At 33.7% G+C, this 14,927-nt stretch overlaps 1 protein-coding gene across 5 annotated transcripts; it reads left to right on the top strand.

Moving 5' to 3' along the window:
- The first annotated feature begins 9,356 nt into the window (after positions 1–9,356).
- On the top strand, positions 9,357–14,207 carry LOC142529544 (uncharacterized). 5 transcript variants are annotated; one of them, XR_012815926.1, is made up of 9 exons: positions 9,357–9,520; positions 9,618–9,784; positions 10,080–10,136; positions 12,502–12,604; positions 12,809–12,843; positions 13,127–13,200; positions 13,288–13,444; positions 13,527–13,726; positions 13,826–14,207. XR_012815926.1 is itself a non-coding variant. In XM_075635090.1 (8 exons), exons 1-8 carry the CDS (start codon positions 9,394–9,396, stop codon positions 13,644–13,646), a joined length of 840 nt encoding a protein of 279 aa, XP_075491205.1. In that variant the 5' UTR covers positions 9,357–9,393; the 3' UTR covers positions 13,647–14,206. The 5 variants fall into 5 exon arrangements, 4 of the variants coding, with proteins under 4 accessions (XP_075491205.1, XP_075491206.1, XP_075491208.1 ...); XM_075635090.1 differs by having other exon boundaries at positions 13,527–14,206; XM_075635091.1 differs by having other exon boundaries at positions 12,524–12,604; positions 13,111–13,200; positions 13,527–14,203.
- Positions 14,208–14,927: the final 720 nt, after the last annotated feature.

The raw sequence follows: 14,927 nt of genomic DNA, 5'->3' as shown, positions 1-14,927 counted from the left end.
GGTAGCGTCGCTGGCCAATCCAAAAGAAAATTGCCAAGCTTTGATGAATATCTTTTTTGCACTTGTTTGCCATTGTTTGGCAAGTGTTTTTTATGATGTGTAGAGTTGGTAAAGTGGCTTGAAAGCCAAACTTTGTTGTTGGAAACATGTTGTTTACCTTATACAAGCTGCTTGGGATTTGTTTTCATGTATTTGTATTTCTGGGATGTCACGTTTACAGGGGAAACTCTGCCCGGATTTCTGTAAAATAAATTAAGAACAATGGCTAAATAGCTTGTTTTCTTCAATATTATCACAACATGTTATCACCATTGCTCATTATCACCCATACTTTCCAAACACCATCAAAGTATCGAAATATGTAATAAACGTACTCTACATGTCATCAATTCGGCTATCAAGACAACACATTATTCTCTTAAAAACACATCAGCTGTAAAGGATTCCACGAGCAAATTTTCTTTTTATTTATTCACCGATGGTCCATAACTATTTGCAAACAAGTTCAGCGGGGAATGGACTTAAAAGCCTATTCCTCGCATATTACAGAAACTTTCTACGAGTCAATATCTCAACATTAGCAAAAGTGGCTATCCAGCCTACTTTGTACAATACTTCTCATCTATTCCATCTTTATAAAACATCCGTCTCCGGCTGTCGATCTTTCATCTGAGCCGGAGCTAAGATTAAATCCTTCATTTGTAACTCTTTCTCCTTGCTACCTCCATACTCCTCCTCAAATATTTTCTTTTCTTTGAATGATTCCTCCACCTTAGATCTGCGCTCAACAGCTTTTTCTCTCAACAAACGTCGTTTTTGGGTCCGAGAAAGCGGTTTTGGGAACTTTGGATGCTCCACCCGTTTCCATACACCATTGGGGATTGCTCTGGGAGGAATAACAAAACGAGGTTTCCTTTCATATTTTCTATCAGCGCTTAGAGGTGCTAGCCTCTGGATTATCTTCTGGACCGACTGTGGGTCATTTCTTCTCTCGCTATTCACCGACCAAGAACGTGAGCTTCTTCTGAAGTACTGGTTCTCTGGCCTTTTGGCCATAGATTCCCAACCTTATCCCGTATTCCTCCCACTATAATACATAGCATTCCCACTGTAATAGCAGTCTGTTCCACGGAACGTTTTTGTTTTATTCTCTTTAGCCTCAAACATCATTTTCCGAGGCACCCAACACTTCTTTATAATAGTTCCTGGTCTAAAGGACATGTCTCTGTTTCCACTCCTTCTCCTCTCATTGATCAAAAAGCGCAAGTCGGTACCATTCATGTTCACATTAGCTACCGGGGGAAACGGATCTTCGTCTACTATCATTGCTTCCTTTTTCTCAGGAAATTTCAGAATTCCCTTGTTGATTCTTTCCTGCAAGACATTCTTGAAGGCCCAACAAGCATTAGTATTATGGTTGAAGGAATTGTGATACTTACAGTAATCTCTTCCTTTCAACTCCTCTCTGGTGGGTAGCTACTGATCTGGGGGGAATGCTATAAATTTTTCCTTCACTAAATGATCGAAGATTTCCTCCGTCCTTGATGCATCGAAAGTACAGGGAGTTTGCACTGGAGGCATGTTTTTTTTGGAAAGTTCTTCACTCTTGCGCTTCAACAAAGGGACAGTGCGTGATCCGGAATTTGCTACTTCTGCCAATGCAATTTCCTCCACCTCCTGGAAATAAGAGCCCACTGTAGACTTTCTTTTATGACTCTCCTCTCGTAACAATTCCTCATACTCTGACACTTTGGCAGCAAGTTCATAAAAATCACGGAATTCCATCCCTTGGAACTTCTTTCTAAGTTCAAAATCGAGTCCTCGCTGTGCCATCTTCACGTATTCTAATTCAGGGAGGAAAACTCGGCATCTGCTTCTCACCTTCTTGAACTTACAAATGAAATCATTGGCAGATTCCCCCGGTTTTTGGACCACCCTTGACAATTCCGCTATACTAATCTCAGGTACTGTCCGGAAGAATTGTGTATGGAATTGACGTTCCATATCGTGCCAAGTCATAATAGAGTTTCGAGGTAGTGTTGCATACCATGTGAAAGCAGTACTGGTCAGGGAATTGGGGAACAAACGTAACTTGTAATTAGAAAAGTTCTCCAAATTTGCCAATTCCCCACACTAAATTGTAAACCTGGCCACATGTTCCACGCTGGATTGACCGTCTTCCCCGGAATATAACGTGAAGTCTGGAATGCGGTATCCTTTTGGATAAGGGTTGTCACGATCCACAACATCAGGATACGGTTTATGGAATTCTGGTCGGTTGATTGGCCTCACTCCTGGGCCATACAACTCTTGAATCACATCACGTACCATCTCAAAATCCAACGTTGGAGTTTGTCTTAACTGGTGAGGAGGATAGATTGCCCCCCGAGTGTTATTCCCCAAACCTGGCGCTGAATATCCCCGCATTCCCCCATCAACATACATCCCTGGATGTAAGTTAGGAGACGTCACAGAGAACACGTTACCAGCCATTTTTTTACTGTTGCTGCAGTTTTGGAATTTCAACCCTAACTCCTCATCCCTTTTGTGCGGAGGAGTGTATCTCCCTCCCCTGGCAGATTCAGGAATTCGTGTTTCCCCCAAGCGGCGATTTTCACCTGCTTGAGAAACTCCTGATCCTTGGCCTTGATCTTTCAGCAGGTTGACGTCATTCTCTTGAAGTTTATCACTCTCTGGTATAACCACTTCGCTTTTTGCAGACTTTCTCCATTCCTTCATTTCTGCCACAAATTCCATCATGACAGTAGCGAAAGTTTGAGTCATTTCCTTGAGATCGCTGCGGATATTTTTGTCCATGGCCAACATGAAGTTCAGGCGAAGACCCATCACCACCAGAAACAGCAATTCCTTCCTTCATAGTCTCTTCCTCGAACTGGTGTACGAGCCTTTCAACCGTTCTTCCTTCTGCATCAGTTTCCTGAAACTCTTCTTGTGAGCGATGACCTTTCCCCAGTGAAGGAGGAATTCCTTCACTCTTCTCAGTACGCTTTGGAGGCATTGGGTCCTACTGGGCGTGCCAACTTGTTTGTCTCGAAAATTTGCGGGCGTGCCAGGCACGTGTTCGTGCCAAGTTTGTGAAATAATCCGACTTCTAATCAAACGTTGCGAATTTTGATTCGATCGTTCGTTCTAATTCCCTCAAAATGGCTCCAAAAATAAGACTTGAAATGACGAATATAATGAAATTAAAGGGGGAACTCATAAACAACATCAACATATGTTATGCCGTTATAAATTCGAACAAAGTTTTTACAAGAAACTGGAATAAACATCTGAAATCTATGGAAGACGACCGCTGATATGAAAGCAAAGTTGCCGAGAAGTTGCTGTAGATTTTTGTGTGAATTTTTTGTTGGTGCTTTTTTCTGATTACTCCTTCTGCCTTTGTCACACTCCACGGGAAGTTTCAACCGCATTCCACGATTACTCCACGTCTTCCATATTGGGTAATGGATGTAACCGGCCGCAAGTTTCTTTCACTGGGCCAACTGCAACTCCGATAAGCTTTATCTCCTGGGCTTCTCTTTTGGACTTCTCTAAAAAGAATTAATTTTTGGACACAACACTAGTCAAACTATAAGTTTTAATTGTTTATGTAATTGCTACTCTGACACATATAAATTTCATATTTTCTTATTTTTAAAATTATATAACATATATTAAAAAGATTACCGAAATAATTTGTTTCAAACCATTTTTCAAAAAAAAAAATACCTATTTTTCAAAATAAAAAACACGTGTATCCAAATTCACATTAACGAAAAAGTTTTACTAATTACGAAAACTAGAAGTCATTTTCCATCACAAGCAAAAGAACTAGGCCAAAATTTGTGTAAGACAGTCTCACGGGTCGTATTTTGTGAAAATAATATCTTATTTAGGTCATCTATGAAATAATATTAATTTTTATATTAGAGACCTACTTTTTATTGTGAATATTAATTTTTATACTAGAGAGCTACATTTTATTGGTGAAAGTAATAATAACCTGTCTCACAGATAAAAATTCGTGAGACCGTCTCACACGAAACCTACTCAAAGAACTATATCTAAATCTAAATTAAATAAATGCACACAGTCATTGTTCGCAGTTATGCATGCATTATCGCGTAAACATAATTTTATTAAATACTAAATATGTATTTTCCCAAACTAAATGTTATGTTTTATTTTTTCTTATATTATACAAAAATAAGAGTAAATAATCGAACTTTTTCGATACACCAAAAATTATATATAACCAATGGCAACAATTAAAACACCATATTTATAACCATTCTCCCAAGTAGAAAATTATTTATTTCCAACAGATATCATAATAAGAGTTTTTAGCATAAATCTGGATTCATGTATACAGATCTCTAGCTTGCTTGACATTCTCCAAGTCCAAAAAATTAGTAATTTGTTAATTCATATATTACCCAAAAAAAAATGCTTGACATAATACAATTTATTAAATTACTCAATATTTCTGGATTTTCCATATTTCATATTATAATCCAAAATATACACTATATATATTTTTATAATAAAAATCTGCGACAACTAACCGTAGATATATATACCGGATAAATCATCGAACCGATGATAACATGCAAACCACGTCAATCAATAATGCTCCATAATTATCCATGTATATGTCCATTCAATCCTAAATTCCTAATCCAATGTACGTACAATGTTTGTATGTAACAGACGCAGTTAATATGATTGACCAGGTTCTATGCATTTGCATTGCCTTTGGTTTTACAAAACTGCCCCTTAGCTTTTATTGTCTCTGTTTATTGAAATTTATCGACACACAGTATGTCTTATACGGAAATCAGGAAAAATCATACCATATTTGATTTGCTTTTATTACAATAAATTTTTTTTTTTTTTGCATAGTTAATATTTTTTCTTTAGAGCGTTGGCGAAAAGTCGATCGTTTTATCTATAATGTTGTTAAGACAGCATTAGCTATAAAGGGGACTTAAAAATGTTATAAAGGGACTTAAAATACTTAGAGTAGGTCGAATATTTATCTGTGAGACGTGTCAACCATATCGATATTCACAATAAAAAGTAATAATGTTTTATGGATGACCCAAATAAGATACCCGCGGTCTCACAAAATACGACCCATGAGACCGTCTAACATAAGTTTTTGTCAAATACTTAGTACGATAAGGTTATATTTTGATTATTTAAAATGTAAAAATCAAATTTTGACAGATTTACTTAATAAAAAATTTATTTTGGCAAATTAGTTTCCCATATGTTTTCGGTTTACAAATTTACAATGAGTGTTAGTGAAATGACCTTGATTGAGGAAAATTGATATATCTCGTGAATAGTTTCAAAAATATTAATCAACTATGGAATTATATTTATTTATGAATTTAGTATGTAAAACAAATGATTTGGTATTATATTTTAGCCACATGAGAAATGTGTGTCTATTAGATTTGAGTAACTATCTTATGAGCCGATCTCATAGATTTTTATTCGTGAGATGAGTCGATATAATCTTTATATATAAGGAAAAATAATATTTTTTATTGAATTAAGTAAAATACGAGATTCGTCTCACAAAATTTACTATTAAAATGATTTAATAAAAAATTTAAATATTTGAAATTGTCCAACTTCTGCATATATAATTGGCCACTATGTTACTATAAATTCACTGCAAAAAAGATGTTGGGGGCCCCTACGCTTAATGGATGCAAGACAATAATACAAAATTAAAAAGAAAATGTAGGGATTTTTTTTTTTTTGGGATTAAAAATAAAATTAAAAAAAACTATAAAACACCCACATACGGATAATGTGATATGGTCCCATCCACATGATCAGCCACCAAAATTCCATTCATACACGCATTTTGTCGCATCTCTATATTAGTTACACGAGATTTAAATATTTTTAATGTACATTAAAAATATATGTACGATGGTAGATTTCTCATACGAATACGACAATCTTGTTCGAATAATATTTATAATTTATATCGTACGTGCTTGGTGGAAATAAGTTGAATGAACCAAGTATGAATAACGAGTTGTTGAAAGAGTCTGAATTATTTCGTTGATATAATTGTAGTTTTTGGTAAATTGAAAAACGTTTTATCTAACTATTGATATCAGACTCAATGTCATATGTTTGATTCACATGAATTCGCAAAATGATGTAACTATTGAGAGAAAAATAAAATGCAGCACTTGGATGACTGTATTATTAAAAAATTTAAATTGTCTTATTGTCATCAACTATATACACATCAGATAGATTTAAGATATGAATATGACAATTTGGTGTGAATTTAGTTCAAACTTTTGAGGTAGAAGTTTCTTTTATTTTTTTTTTGGTAGTTTGGGGACTAAGAACATAAGCTGTATCCATCGTTAATAAGATCTTTACTATTAAAGATATCGAATCGGAATATAATCCGTCGCCAATCCCTAAATAAAATATGTACACTACGATTGATTTTTCTACTGTTACGGTCAGATTTTTTATTTTTATTTTTTTGGTGTAGGATTATGAATCTTGAAAATTGGGGTGATCAATTAATTAAGCCATGTAAACATGGTCGAAAACAGTTGTAAATATCATTCAACAATATTTACAACAATTATATCGCGAAATTTTGTTATTATACCGCAAGATTTTGCTATTATATCATGTGTTTTAGTATCGAATTTATCATGATATTTTAATAAATAGAAATTTTGTATTGATCTTTTGTGTGGTAAGAATTGTTGTACAAATTTGATGGTACCTGTAACACTATTTCTTGATAACAGTGCTCCTCCACACTGAGAAAATATAATTATTGATACATACATACTTTCCTATTTTTAAATAACATATGGCACATGAGAGTTGCATGATTGGAAAGATAGTAACGAATAGTTGCTGTTTATTATTCTTGATCAATTGATACATCCGTAATATAAGATAAGATGATTCAATTATTTTCAATATAAGGTTTATGAATTTTATAAAATTTGTTATAAACTTTAAGCTTTTATTTATTTGAGGGAATCTTACTCTAGTGGCACGTACCAATCGATTCTTTTGGTGGCTTGGGACTTGTCTTCTTGCGCTAGAATCAATTCATTTATAATGGGAGTGGGTTGGGTAAGATCAACGAATCACTTGAAATCTATAATTTCGAATGTATTTTCATTGTTTGCATAGGTAAAACAAAGAAAATTTAAAAACATCTTCTATTGATTTATACTATAATAATTGTACTAATCATAACAAATTTAAAATGACATTAATATTACGTGGATTTAAAATTAACATTAATATTCAAGAAGCCATGAGTTATATGTTATTTTAAATCCACGTAATATTAATGTCATTTTAAACTTGTTATGATTAGTACAATTATTATATAGTATAAATAAATAGGGTACCAAGTGAATTTCGTTTGATGTGTAAGTTTCATATATATATCTGTTCGATAATTTTTTTAAAAAAATGTAGATTCACATAATTAGAGTACCAATCTTCAATTGTGCAATTCAATTCAATACATAGAATGAATGAGTCGATAAAATCAATTAACTGAGGTCTTAACATGAAGATTCTTAAAAATGTAAAGCTATCAAATACTTTACAGATACTATGTTTAATCTTGGAATCTCCAGTAACCACTCTAGTTGGAGTTTCGGCCAACTTTTTGACGTGTGCCGATGAGATTTGTGACCACTGGTGGACTATATATTGATGATGGGATCCTTTTTTCTTTTTACGATAAATTCGTAACCGTCATTATTTGATGCATATTGAGTAAATTTTTGGACTGACGCAACAGTTTGAACACCACGCTAGTTTGATAAACCATTTTGACATATCATGTGCAACATAATCGTCCAAAAAAATATTGACAGAGGCAATGTTTATTAACCAAATACTCATATAATCCAATAAATTGAACATTCCTAAGACCAATATATTCCTTTTTTTTTTTTAAACTATTTTAAAGGTTTCTCTTTTAGATATTAATTTTTTTATTTAACATGTAGTGAACATGTGAACTTGATGTTAGATTTATGTTATTATTTTTATTTCTTAATTTATTATTTCATCTCTCGTCCTATTTTCTCATGAGTCAAACGATGTCTTACGTGAGTATGATCATAGATAAAAACTTGTGTGAGACGGTCTCATGAGTCGTATTTTGTGAGACAGATCTCTTATTTGGGTCATCCATGAAAAAACATTACTTTTTATTGTGAATATCGGTAGGGTTGACCCGTCTTATAGATAAAAATTCTTGAGACCATCTCATAAGAAACCTACTCATAATCCTAACTCTAATCCTGACGTGGAGGTGCCCTGAGACCATTACTATAACTTCAACATGTACTACACCTTGAACATGCACTATATCAAATTCATTGTGAAGATTTATGTTGAATTTGGGCTTCAAATAGTAGGCCCATTAAGTTGATTTCTATTTTTTCAAGCCCACCAATTGCTTTATTAAACATCACAATGATGTTGTTTTCCTTTTCTTTTTTAAGTCCCCATGAAAGATATTGTTATTAAATTTTCTATTTTGTATTGTAATTATGATCTATTAATAAAAATAGCTAATTTACCTACGAGAATGTATATTATTATTAAATTTTGTATAATTTCTTACCCTTCTGAATTTAATAATTCGAAATATATTAATTTAAAAATGCTAAATTAATGAAATAAAATTTAAGTAAGAATCGATAAAGAAACAGATAATCTAATAATTTATTGTGTGAAATTTATTAGACAAGTTAAGTAAATAAATTTAATTAATTTATTCTATCGATTGTTACTATAACTTTTATTAGTCTTTCAATCTTGAACACTATAATAAAATTTGAAATAAAAATTTATCGAAGTTGTAAGCGAAATATACAAAGCAACAAGCAGGAGTATAATGCAAGAACGAGGGAACGTGAAAGGTCTTTTCCGAGGAAAAAATTGCAAAAGATGTCATAGACTAGCTAGACGATTTTTGCCTTGATCGGTCTGACCATTTGACGTACCCAATCACGCTCACACGCTTGCATATATGTCAAACTTTTTCCAGTTCAAATTCAGCCCATGATTTGGGCCACTGCACCAACGTGTGCGAGAAAAACAAAAATTATTCTTAGATTTCAACAAAGTGTAACACAATATAACGAAACAAACCCTTCATTCTCTATTTCCATTCACACACTTGGAAAATCAATTAACACACACAACCCGATATATAAAAAATATAAATAATCCATTTTTTTTAATGTTCGTTAGATTTTCCAAGATCCCCAATATTTAATGGAAAAGAAAGATATTTTCGTTCAAATTAAAATATCCCCCCGAGTGGCACTCCAAATCCTTGGGTTGCAGATGACGAAGTCTCTCACGGCAGCTGCCTCCTCACCAAAATACCCGGTGTCCCATTGCGTAAAACAACGTCGTGTTAGCTCCGAAGTACCACCTCTAATCTCCGCTCTCAAAACTTCTCCACCCCCTCGTAAGTACCCATTTCCGCATTTATGATTGTTTGAAACTGACACCGGTTGTCAGCTCACGATCAGTTCTTACTTTTCCGTTTTCATGTTGAATGAAAGCGAATGAATCTTTCGGAGATGATGTTTTGCGAGTTTTTTTGCGAGAAAGGGAGGTAAGTGGAGATTTTATCGCTAAACTCTCCGATCAACTCTGGCCGAAGAAGGGTTTGACTGCAAAGTCGGAGAATGTTCTGGAACTTGGGGGAATTGACGATGTTATGGAGGAGGTACAGGTGTAAAGATAGTATTTTTCTGTTTCTATGACAGTGATTTTTGTTGTTTTTAAATTGGTTTTTCGAAGTATTTGTGTAGCCTTGTGGATAAGGAAATGAAAATGGTGGGTTCTTGAAATTGAAACAAAATAGTGAATGGCTTCTGGGTGACAGCAACTCTGTGCCACTGAACAAGAAGATGGTCTACAAGGTTGTAACTTATGCATCTTTTTGCTATGAGAATGCATCTTTTTACTATGAGAAAAGACGGTCCTGTGAACTTAATGATTTTAATGTGATTACGTGATAGGAAGTTCTCGATGACGGTGAGAGACAGAAGAGACTGAATTTCCTAAGATATGAAGCTGTATGCTGTCTGCAACTCAAGTTATCTTTACTGTCTATTGGGTTTGTCCTCTGATAGATTCTTAATAGTCGAGCTTTTAACATAGTGTCTTCATTGTGGAACAATGGAATCCATAGTTATTTGGGGAGGGACGCATACTAGTCATAGAACGTGGGTGCTAGGCGCAAAGCCAAGCACACTCTTGTACATCAAGAGATAATATACTAGGCGCTATAATCTAAGTTTCGAGAGAATTTCATCACTCATCTTCCAACATATTATTTACCACTTGTAAGTTATATATAAGCCAAAATTAGTAACCTCGAGACTTTAAAACAGGCTAAATCTGGAACTTCATTGTCAAGGCTCCCACTTTACTGAGTGCTGGCCGTTGGCATGTTTCTAGCCTCAAGGTGTGAGCCTTGTTGCGCCTTGAGTATAGGCACAGCTGCACATGACTTGAGGGCTTTTCATTGCTATAGAAGAATTATTACCATCTCTAGGAGCTATATGAATTTTCGTAAGTATTTGCACATAATGTGTGCTACAAGGTAGGTTCCCATACAATTTGGATTGAATATGCAACGAGATTTTACAATTTTGTGATCTATGAATTCCAAGAACAATCGATTGCCTATAACTTATTCGAAAATTTATATATTAAATATAAATGAATGGAAAGAGATGGTCCACACGACCTTAGTCGCGGATGGATACATCTATTTTGTCCAACTCTGATGCCAATTGTAGACTTGCAATTCACTAGCTAATTAGATATACCAATAAATAATTGACCGTCAGACGATTATTTGCGATATACTAAGAGGATCTATATATTTTATTGTGTATTGGCACACTTATAGATTTTTATTTATTTGAAGTATTTTTGTTCTTGCACCTCGTTTTTTCCCTAAAAATTGGAACAAGTCTTCTTATTGCCACTTTATCAAGTGATGTGAGATGCATGTATTTAAGGTAAAAATACTAGTTACCTTCGTCTTTATTTTTATTTTAAAATTTTTTCATCGATCTTTCCTTTCTAGAAGTCACATAACCTCTGTTTTAATCAAGAAAATCACTTTTTTGCATTGTTCTTTTGTTATTATTTGATTTTTTATATCATAAATTTCAATCCATCATTTTTATGGCGGATGAATGGTTATTTAAGTGAACGATTTTTTTATCCACGGCGTAGTTATTTACAAAGTAGCTTGGAGGGTATTAGAATATCAAATCCATGGTCAGTTCATGAATAATAACCATATCTAGATTTCCAAACTTCTTGATAAAAGATATGATCTTTACATCATGTTCATGGATGAATGAAAACAACTCTTTCGAGGTTGCGATTGTCAAGAATTGTGTTTTCTCACCAACAATCGTGATATGGATATTGTTAACACCTAAAATGGTTGTTTGGTGAGCAAACACAATATTTGAGATTTGCAACCTTGAAAGAATTGTTTTCGTCTCGTCTACGAGAAATGACATGAGTTTATGAGCATGACGTAAAGATAATATCTCAAATTTGGATGTGATGATACCTTATGAACTGACTATGAATTTGATATCTTACTCTCTTCCAAACTCATTTGAAGACTTTGTAACCAACTACTACTTGGATAAGATTAATTGTTTACTTGCATAACTAGTCGATATGCTAAAACTTTGAAGAATTGAAGAAATGAAAGTCAAGATTTGAAAATTCAAGTATTTTGGATAAATGAAATCAAATCTTAACGAGAAGGAAAAAGTGATATTTAAAAGGTGGTTGGATATATGACTTGCAAAAAAAGGAAAATCGAGGAAGGAAATTAGTATTTTTGTCGTAAACTAATGTATGCCATGTTAAAATTTAGAAGTGACAAGAAGAAGACTTGTTCTTCCAAAAACATTGGGTGCAAGAACAAAATTTCATAAAAAAAAAATCTTAAGTAAGCCAACACACAATCAAATATATCATGCTTGTATATCACAAATATTCATCTTTTTCCGGTTATTTTGTGGTAGATCTAATAAGTTAGTGGACTTGATTAGACAGATTGTGGGAGTTGCAGACAATTTGGATTCAGACTTGAACATGACTGATGTATCCATCCATGATTAAGATTATGAGGTAATCTAACACTTATATTTAATGTATCATTTTTTTGTACAAATCAAAGACAGTCGATCGTCCCAATAATTTATAGATCAGAAAACTTTGAATTTTCTACCGGTATTCGATATGGGTTCTTGGGAAACCCGACAAGGTTGTAATTTAAAAGCACAAAACTAGCGTCCATTGATCAATAAGAAAAACTAGATTTAAACAGAACGCTCATCACTAGTTTTTTGTTCGGCCCACGAGAGGCAACATTGTGTTTATTGATCTTGTAATATGCAGATTTTTTCATGTTTGAATGCAGCTAAAGAGGGAACAGCTGCTTTTGACAGTGGGTATTGGAACTGCATGTACTGGATACTGTCTTGTAGCTTTGTCAGTTCAGGTAGCTATCCATAGAATTTCTAGATATGTTTACAGGAATTGAAGATAAAAAGAACAAGTTTCCCTGGCCTTTTACTTTATTTTAGATACATGTTTATGATGCGGTTCTTGTTTATTTTCTCCCATTTATATTTATTGCATAAACCATTTTTTGGGTATGAAAGTATATGAAAACCCTAAATATGCTGTACTCTGTATTTGTCAGGCTGCTGCAAGCTATGCAGTCGGAGTTGTTTTCAGGTGTGATTTTAGTCCTTTCTTTTCTTCATGAGTAAATCTGAAGGAGCCTGGTTATTTTAATATTGTATTGTCGATGACATTCGTTCAAGATATTTCACTCTATATTTTTTCCATGTATGTAGTCTGGCAAATCATTAAGTGGTTAATCTAGTTTAGTTAGTGTAAGATTCTCATTGTAAATCCAATAGCATTTTGAAGTGGACCGGTGACTCTTTATCCCCATCATATCTACTTGACAATATGCACGTTGTTATTTCATTCATGCAGTTGCTTATATTTCCAGCTACTATGCAAACATGCGGACAACATATCGAGTGATATTGTTCCGCAGATTTTCACGAAAAAGAGGACAAAAAGGTACCAGCACTTATGTCTACCATTTATTTATTTTATTTTCAAGAATTTATTTTCTTGCGTTGCGATCTAACATTTGTGTCCTGTCAGAATCGGAATAAGAGGCGAAGATTTGAAGGACTCCTTCGAAAGATCAGTGAAAGGTGCAAGTATCGCACTTTCATCACCAAGGCTGGTTATTCCTGCAGCTATTTATGGTTTGTGGGAATTCTCCCAACATTTTTCCCACAACGTATTTGATTTTCAGGTATTCAAAAGAGTAGCTACTGGATCAATCTTTGTTACTGATGTTCACTTGGAGTTCTGAAGACTTTGTTCTTGTTTCACAGCTGCTGCCGGCTATGGTTGGGCTATTTGCGTACAAGGCTGCTACACTGGTGCAAGTATATAGAGATAACGAAGACCTTCGATTTATCTTTCCTGATAATGCAGAAGATCCGATGGACTGAAAGATGGATTTTTTTGTGAGACACAGCTTATGATGACACTGATAGGTCTACCTACGAACACGAACATTCAGGATCTTGAAGTGAAATGCTCCGTTCTTCTTATTCATGCAATTTCACTCAAATTCTCTACTTCACAATCCCCTTGTTGGACATTTATTTCCCTTGAAGTTCATGCGCAGAATCACAAATGGCCGAACAACTATAGGCACGCGTCTTTGCCTGTAATGGAATATTAAGGGAGTTTGGAGAACCAGGACCCTATCAAGGAATTTTTCAAACAAGCACTCCAATGTACGTTAGTTTAGAAGCTTCTTATTCGCCTATTCGAGACTGCTTCACTTATTTTACCTCACTTTTTTTTCTCACGTCTATTGCAAATGGTCGATTCCCCCTAAACTTCTTGAATTATGTGCTGGTCCTATTCTGTCAATATTCTAGTTCAACAGTTTTAAGGGAAGAGATTATAGGAGAGCTTGAATGAAGAATGGATTCTGAATAATGTGGTACTTGGGGAGTTGCATACTCATTTGGATGTAACAACCAAGATCTTTTTATATACAAGTAATTAATGCTTAATCAATATACCAATTGCGAAAGAAAGCAATAATAGGCTCTTAATGGTTTCAAAATCTAATATTTGGTTCCACAAGTAACATTTATTAAATGCACGAGGGATCTGATGTAAAATATTTAAAACTAATATAAAAAATGAATTTTTCATCAAAATGAATTAAATAAAAAAAATGCAAGTCTTTTTGTGATATGATCTCATTAATATATAATATTCATATTCGTGAGATGAATTGATCTGATTCATATTTATAAATAAATTAGTATTTTTAATATAAAAAAAATATTTTTCATAGATCGAGTTGAGTTGACGATTCATAAAAATGATTTGTGAGATGGTCTGATAGGAATATTTGTGAATTAAAAATTGGTCTTTTCGATATATAACATAACTAAAGTTTCTTTGGAATTAGAAAGTTGAACTAGAAAAGACTGACAATTAATCATTTTGATCCTTATAGCTTATATTGTTGAAAACATATGACAAAATAATTTGGGTCAAAATCCAAAATGAATACAATGGTTCCAATCTAAAAAAATCCCACTTTCGTTTTTTTAGTACAGAAACCAAACCAAATTTACAATTTTCATTAAATAAAAAAACAAATTCTTAATCAAACCTAATAAAAATCGGTTCTGCCGTGTTTTTTAGATTTATCGGAAATTCAAAAGATACATATATTATTATGATTATTATTTTCAATTAATTAT

Source organism: Primulina tabacum, chromosome 16 (assembly GCF_025594145.1).
Source record: "Primulina tabacum isolate GXHZ01 chromosome 16, ASM2559414v2, whole genome shotgun sequence".
In the NCBI taxonomy this organism is placed as follows: domain Eukaryota; kingdom Viridiplantae; phylum Streptophyta; class Magnoliopsida; order Lamiales; family Gesneriaceae; genus Primulina; species Primulina tabacum.
This window is presented reverse-complemented; position numbering and strand designations above follow the sequence as displayed.

What these genes read in the sequence shown, in the direction of transcription:
- LOC142529544 (XM_075635090.1), top strand. Translation starts at nt 9,394, where the DNA reads ATGACGAAGTCTCTCACGGCAGCTGCCTCCTCACCAAAATACCCGGTG. An exon ending in CAAAACTTCTCCACCCCCTC is followed by an intron (nt 9,521 to 9,617) that starts GTAAGTACCCAT and finishes GTTGAATGAAAG; the next exon opens with CGAATGAATCTTTCGGAGAT. An exon ending in TTGACGATGTTATGGAGGAG is followed by an intron (nt 9,785 to 10,079) that starts GTACAGGTGTAA and finishes ATTACGTGATAG; the next exon opens with GAAGTTCTCGATGACGGTGA.